At 43.9% G+C, this 7,822-nt stretch overlaps 1 protein-coding gene across 8 annotated transcripts in view; it reads left to right on the top strand.

Moving 5' to 3' along the window:
* The first annotated feature begins 2,260 nt into the window (after positions 1-2,260).
* NEO1 (neogenin 1) overlaps positions 2,261-7,822 on the top strand; it is a 267,305-nt gene continuing 261,743 nt past the window's right edge. For 3 of the 8 annotated variants that reach the window (XM_032174193.2, XM_032174192.2, XM_032174190.2), the window contains exon 1: positions 2,269-2,607. In XM_032174193.2, the coding sequence (XP_032030084.1) occupies positions 2,478-2,607 (130 nt within the window). In that variant the 5' untranslated portion in view covers positions 2,269-2,477. Of the gene's footprint in view, positions 2,608-7,822 lie in introns of all 8 variants that reach the window. The other 5 variants (XM_032174195.2, XM_032174194.2, XM_032174196.2 and 2 more) reach the window with 4 other exon arrangements.

Below are 7,822 nucleotides of genomic sequence, written 5' to 3'. Positions count from 1 at the left end.
TCGATAACTTTTACTGACATACAATGGCCACTCTGTTTTCTTTGCTCTAAAGTTTCTTTGTGCACTTATTCCTTGAACATGGGCCTCATGTTCTAACTTTACTTAGATGAAAAAACTGTTAATTTCACCAGTGGTTTAATATCTCTTCATAGATTGGTAGTTTAGACAACATAAAAGTGTTGATTAGCAGTATAGGTGCAGGCTGAAGTATTTGTTGAAAATCTTGTTGGGAGAATAAGAATGATAAAAGAGATGCCTAAGAAAATCTTTTCTCAGATATGCTTTACTAAACAGTTTAATTACTCAATGATGATTTTTAAGGGGCATGTCGACAGTGTCAGTGACTTTGAAACTAAGTAAAGGAGCTGAATTCAAGTGTATGCCTGAGTTACTTACCTATATTGAACTGATTTAGGATCTGTAGCTTTAATCTGGGGCTCCATCTATTAGTGGTTTAATAGAGTGGGTTTTATTAAAATTGTGATTTAATCACAAGCCAGAAATATACAACTGTTTTAAACTTTTTGATATAAACCTGATATACACAGTGGGCTGATAAATTAGTGAGACAGTTCATATAAGTCATATATGAAAATCAGTCTGTTATTAGCCACAACTCATGTATTTTTCAAAACTTGGAGATAAATGTAAGCTTCATCTCAGAAGTCATATTACACGTTATAGGTTTAATATAATGAAATTTTTCCAGACTTAGAAAAGATATCAGGAAATTAACATTTGCAAGGCAATTTACAGTTTTCAAAGAGCTTTTCTCATTATCTCAGAAAACTGAATAATGATGTGATTACTAAAGGTTAATTAAGCAAATACTTGTGAAGTAATTGGGAGGTAATCTATTTCTAATTTAACAGGTCAATCACGGGTATTTAGGAAATATTTTTGCTGGTTAACAAGTCTAACCAAAACAAAAAGGTATTTAAATGGTTTCCCTAGTGAAAAACCATAAGCGTGTGTTTCCTCTATTAAGTCAATTGTTTCAAAGAACTGGGATGAAAATCCCTACTTTCACCGTTTTGATGATTTCAGAGGTTTTATGAAGATTCTGAGCCCTTCCCTCCCGATGTTAATCCATGTCTTACATTGTTCATTTTGGCGCTTTAGAATAAAATATCTTTTGGAAAGTAACTATGAGAAAGCACAGAGGGATATGTTAGTGAAATAGCCATTTTCTTGTGGGAAGCAAAACATTTCGGTTATCGACTATACAGAAAAGTGAATAAAACCCAACGCCTATTAACCACCAAACATGACTCTGCTTGCGTAATCATACAAATAAATTTTCTTTAAAAATTTTTCATGGGTGCAGTATATAAAATGATCAATAGTCTCATCAGCAGTGGAACTACAAACTGCTTTCTCCTAACTTTGGGTAGCCTGGGTGCTCCCTCACGATTACTAAGTGGTTTAAAATCATATCCCACTTGCTCCTTGGTTTATCAGCGAAAGACGTGATTCCCAGGTAGGAAAACGCCAAGTGTCCCGCAAAGGTACAGGTAAAACGTAGCGTCCCAGGGCTCGGTCGGGGCCCCCGCACGAGCTGAGGAAGTGGACAGCGGACACCTTTGTCTGTGCCTAGTTCCCTGGACCCGGGCCGAGCGATGCGGGTGGGAGCGCGGTTCGGGCGGGTCCCGGCGCTGCCCGGGGGAAGCGCGCGGCGAGGGCGGCCTGGCCTGGAAGCCGGAGGTCAGCGGCTGCGCGACCGGCCCCCTCCCACGGGAGCCGCGCCACGGCCCAGCAAGAGTCGGGCGGGATCGCTATTGTTTTTGGCGAGCACATAAATCCCCGGGCCGACCCACTGCGCACCCAGGTTTCCTCCCGGAGGCCATTCGGTTTCCTCTGAGGCCCTATATAGAGGCTCCAGGCCCGGACTGTGCAGATGTGCGCGCCCACGCCGGCCTCCCGGACCAGCCTGAGCTCTGAGCGCCTCTCGCCCTCGTCTGGAGGTGAGGTGTCCCGGGGGGAGAGAGGGGCCGGGGCGGGGTGGGGAAGGGTGAGGCAGAGAATCCGTTCTCGGGTTTCCTGAGCCAGCAGGGGCCCGGGTGCCCCCGTCAGGGTCCGGGAGAAGGGGAGGGGCCCGGCCCGGGGGGCAGCCGGTTGAGGGGGGGGCCGGGGACAAGGGGGGGGGGAGGGGTGGGTGGGGGGCCGGCTCCCGCCCCCGCCCCGCCGTCCGGTCTCCGCCCCTCGGTGGTGTGTGGCCGAGTCGGGGGGGTGGGCCTGAACCTGACCGACTCCCCCTCTCCGCTCTCCTCCCCTCCCCGCCCCCCTGCAGGAGGGAGGCGCCCCCGAGTCTCCCCTCCCGCGAGAGGGGCTGCGCAGGCCGGGCCGGGCCGGGCTGGAGCAGCGGCGGCCGCGGGAGCCGAGCCTGCAGCGAGGGACCGGCTGAGGCGCGCGAGAGGGAAGGAGGCAAGGGCTCCGCGGCGCTGTCGCCGCCGCTGCCGCTCACTCTCGGGGAAGAGATGGCGGCGGAGCGGGGAGCCCGGCGACTCCTCAGCACCTCCTCCTTCTGGCTCTACTGCCTGCTGCTGCTCGGGCGCCGGGCGCCGGGCGCCGCGGTCGCCAGGAGCGGCTCCGCGCCGCAGTCCCCAGGTAAGCGGCGGGCGCGGGCCCGGGGGTTCGCGGGGGCGCGGCACCGGCTCAGGCGGCGGCGGCTGCGGTGTTTTTGTTTAGGATCCAGGAGGAAACGTGCAGGAACTTCTCTGCCTCGGCTCCGGTTGCCGAAGAGAAAGGGGATCGCGCGTGGTGGGGAGGAGAAGGGCGAGAGGGGGCGCCGCCGGGGGAGGGGCGGCTGCCGGGGGGCAGGTCAGGGGCGCAGGGGTCTAGTTCCCAGCTTTGTACCTGGAGGCAGGTTCACCCCTCGCCTCTCTCCCCTCCCCCAGGCTCATCCCACTTGTAAGAGTGGGACATTCTTGTGCTCACACTAGCACCAGTAGAGGCCACTACACACCTCATTAAATAAACAATCGGACGGCCAATTCATTAATTTTCAGGAAAGGAAAGGGAAGGGGGCTTGAACTCCTGGTTCCCTGGCCAGGGATTTCCCGGCTTCCGAAGTCTCGGGGAAGCGCTGGCTAGTCTCGAGGGACTCCTCGCGCGGGGATTGGAGCCCGAGTCTGCGGAAGAGCGGGGGTGTCAGGGGGGCACAATTGCCCGCTCACAACCCCTGGTGTTGATTTAACGATGAGGACGCCTTGGAGAGCTGCTCGGAGTGATCGTATCTGTTAGTGTTTCCGTTATGAAATGCCTCTTCTTTCCTGGGGATTGCAACTATATTTACAGCCTGTTAACCACTCTTAACCAAGGGGATTGTCTAAGCATCAGATTTTAGGTACTTGTACAATGTTTTCAGATGGCATTGTATAAACATATTGAACCAGAAAAGCCATTTTCAGTTCTTTTTTGGAATATTATAGATTACTGAAACCACCTGCATTCCTATTTACTTAAGGGGACCAACGAACAAAAATGCCAAGCCTTCCGGGAAGGACCTTACGGTATTGTTGAGCAGGATACACTCAGCAGTTGAAAGGCAAATTAGCATGTAATCTGTTAAAATTGTTTGACCAGGGTGGTGTACCATAAAACTTGACAAAACTTTCACTCGTGTGAGATATATTTTTACATTTGAAAGCGGTCTTACCGCTGAACCAGTACTTGTTTTTCCCTGCTTTATATGAAATAATATTTAAAATCACACTGCAAGGTAACTTGACTGACAAACTTTTCATTTCCTTGCAGAGTGTGTATGTAGCTCGTGGCTTTTGCCAATGTTAAAGAACAGCTTTAAACCTAAAGTACCAGTGGGTATTCTCTAAACAGCTACGTAAACAATAGTGTTTTAATGTCAAATTAAACATCACTTATGTCATGATGTACCTTTATACATTCAGTCCGTATATGGTTTAGAACACATTTTGGTGCTGAAATGTAGGTTACTGATCCAACTGTCTCTTAGATGGGCAAGAGAAATATAACTATTTTGGAAAACAAGTTCCTGTTACTCATCTATTTTATATGGAAATTCATATGTAGTCCACCAAATTTCAAGTAATAGATGGAGTTTTTGTTTAAAGTTTTGTCGATAATTTTGTAAGTAACTAAAATGCTAGTAATTTTATTACTTAGGATAATAAAAATAATGTAAGCAGTCTCTTAGGAAGTGGTCTTAACATCTGTTTCAACATTAACTCAATTGACAGGTTTTTATTTTGCACAGATAAGGTGCCAGGCATATGCTCTCTGCCTTCATGGAGTTCGCAGTCTGGTGTGTGGGTAGGAAAGATAGCCATCGAGCTACTGATTATATAGTTAAGTAATTGTGATAAGCACTACAAAGGAGAATAGGTTTTCACAAAGTGGGTACTGGAGTGACATAATCTAGTCTGGGTGTTAGGGTGTCTCACAAGTACTGAGATCTGAGGAGTGAGTAGGAGTGGAGGTGGGGAGGCTCACAGGTAATTAGTCGTGTAATTGGGTCTAGAACATAGATCTTCTGATTCTCGGTCCAGAGTGCTTCCTGTAAACCACTCTGCTTCATTACAAAAGCGAAAGGAATAACTGCAATGAGGAGGGGTTGGTCAGTTCTGCCATAAAACTGCAGAAGAGATCAAGAGACTGGAGAACGGAGTAAGCAGCAACTGGAACAAGCTGTCCACAAATCAGATGTCCTTTGTCAGTAGTTTTATTTTTTTTATTTTTGTAGAGTGATAGAAATCTTTTTGTAGGGGATTATAGTGAATAGATGGTAGGGAAGTGGACATGTTCAGTAGTAAAAGGTGGAGAAAAATAGAGATGTGGGACAATAGGATAAATGGAAAGTGTTTTTCCGTCTGAGGTTATAGACATACGGAGGTGGAGGAAAAAGTAAGAAGTAAAGGACTGGTGATAGAAAATGGTCAGCAAGGGAGGAGGGTTGGAATTGAGTAGGAACATAATCTTGTATTGTGAAAAAGGGCAGATTACTGAAAAGATATGTAGAGACCTTGGGGAAGATGACATGACAGCAGCCTGTGCAATGCAGGTCTTCTCTATTTAGAGTGAACATTCTTCACCGAGGACTTTATAGCTTCTACCTGAATCATTTATTTCATGATGTGATTCATTGCCTTACAGAGTAGTCCATTTCTGTGTTGAATAACTTCTGTTAGAAAATTTTGCTTTATACAGTACATTTCACTGTAGTTTTCACCCTCCCCACCCTTCTTGCATTTTTTCCTCTTTGCTTACCTTTTTGAGCATTACTCTATCTTCAGGTTAATCTCTTTTCTGATTAATTCTTCATTTGTCTTCCTGGCTGTTCTTGAACTCACTCATTAAATATTAGTGTCTAAAGCTTATCTCATTATACGTACTCTGTTTGCCCTCAGTTGCCACCTGTGAGCTAAGGACTCTCTTAGTCCACGCTTTCTCACGTGCACTCGGTACCTTCACTAAACAGGATCTTAGGTTACTCAAGTCTGAAGTTAAACTCTGTGTCATTTTCCCTCGTGCATCCTTCATCCCGATTATCTAAACATGAACAAACCAGTTCCTGGCCCCTGTGTCTCATGTTGTTGGAAGGATTGCATGGATTTGTCTTCTTGTGTTGCCTGTCTTGGTCATCACTGTTCATCTACCTGCCCAAGCTGAGATCAAGAAGACCTCCTCTTCCCATTGCCATAGCCAATAGTTCTTTTTGCGTTTTACCTCTCAGCTATTTCTAAATTGGTATCTTTTCATCTTCATCCCCACCTGGACTAACAGTAGTGGCTCCATAATTAATCTCTTTGTCTGTACTGTTACCCTCTAGAAGTCTGTCCTGCTAGGATGAGCTTTCTGAAATATTTTCCTGAGCATGCCACTCTCCTACTTAAAATCTGTTACTAGTGTTCTGTAGCTTGGGTGTTAGAACTCTTTGGCATGGAGATTGTAAGGCCCTTTGTATTCTTTACCTCTGTTCTCCCAAACCCAATAAAGCCTCATCTCTTGTCACCCCTAACATGCACCTTGCATTCCACCACTCCAGATTAATGACACAGCTTCAGATCTCTGTGCCTTTGCACATGCTGTTCTTTCTGTTAAGTCACTTCTCACCTTGTCCACTTCTGAAACTCCTTATCTAGTCAATGAATTTTTCTCCACCAGCTTTCTCTTCCAAAGAGAGTTATGGTCACTATTCTGTGTTCCCATAGCTTCCTGAGTACTTTTCATCTTGTGTTACTTATTTTCTTGTCTCTTCTGCTAGTCTCAACCTCTGAAGGGTTGGCCGGGTTGTCTTATTCACCTTTGTTTCCCTAGTGTAGCACTAGCATGTAGCATAGAGAAGATAACCAGTAAATGTTTGTTGGCTGAATGTTGAATTGCCTTTGTTTTTAACCCCTAGGGTCATACAGCACAAGTCTGATTCGTTTATATGATGGCCCTTCACGTGTCTAATCACATTTCGTGTGTGCATGTTTGCATGTGTGTGTGGGCCCCCCTGCCCTTGCCCCCACACCTTATCCTTTTTAAGTTAACCATCCTTAATTCCTTCAGCCACTCTTCACATTACTTAGCTTTCAGATCTTTTGTGATCTTGGTCATCCTCCTGGATATGCTGTAGTTTTAGCATTTTTTTAGTTTTGTCATCTTTGGAAAGATCTTTGATCTTACTGAGTCATCTAAAAGAAAAGACTGATGGCCTCTCTGTTAGAATGAGGCACAAAAGAGATCATAGAATTCTGGGATGAATGCTCAAAGAAGCTAAGAAATGTGACTGATTTTCATAAACTGTATGAAAATTAATACATGATGTGGGATAGTGAAAAGACATATATGAAGGCAGAGGATATGGGGTATGACTTGTGGTTCTACAACTTCACATACATCTGTAAGTTGGGGGATATAGGCAGGCAAAAATAATACCTTACCTACCTAACTGGATTGTCAGAAAAATAAAATGTAAAATTGTTCATAAACTATAAAGTACTGTACCTATGTAGAATGGCTTCACTGTTTCTTCGTGAACTCTAAAAATATACTATAATCTATTAAATTTTTTGAAAGTGTAGACTTTTTTTCTTTTAATTGATCATTGCTGATTTCTTCCTTTTGAGTTTTTCTCTACCTCAATTAAAATATTGGGGTAACCTTAATAAGTCTCATTATATGGAGGCTCTATTTAATAGTCTTTTTTCCAAACACTTTATTTTATTAGTGACTTCCATGTGATTGGGAGCTATTTACCATATCATTGGTAAGTGTTTAGGCTTCTGGGTAAAATGGCGTCAATAATTGGAGAACAGTCAGAGGAAATAAATCACTGTAGGTAAGATCATATTGACTGGAGAGCTAAGTGAAGTGAGGAGAAGTTTTGTGTTTAAGATTTTGAAAAATTCACTTTGTCATGGACACAGCTAGTGAAAGATGATTTTAAAATAGAGCTCAAATTTTGGATTCATTTAGAATGAAGAGAGTTTTTTTTATTCAAAAATTTTGTAAATAGTGACAAAAAAAGGCATTCAGACCCACTGGTATGATTTTGGTATGTTTCTTTCTACTACTGCCTATGTGGCACATTATCTTTTACATTGTAATCGTGGTGTATGTCTAACTTGAAATGTTTTCCCTTGACATTATACCATTTTTCTTTGTTGTCACATTATCTTTAAATCATTTTATTTTAAAAACTTATTTAAAAATACAAAAATATATGTTTGTTTGTAGTCAAACAATATAAAAATACATAAAATAAAAGATTTTACCACTTCTACCCACAAATTCCATTTTTAAACCCATAAGTAACCCCTTTTAATATCTTCCCTTGCATGTGCATATGTGTGTATAG

Source organism: Hylobates moloch, unplaced genomic scaffold, assembly GCF_009828535.3.
Source record: "Hylobates moloch isolate HMO894 unplaced genomic scaffold, HMol_V3 SCAFFOLD_14, whole genome shotgun sequence".
NCBI classification, from domain to species: Eukaryota; Metazoa; Chordata; class Mammalia; order Primates; family Hylobatidae; genus Hylobates; species Hylobates moloch.
This window is presented reverse-complemented; position numbering and strand designations above follow the sequence as displayed.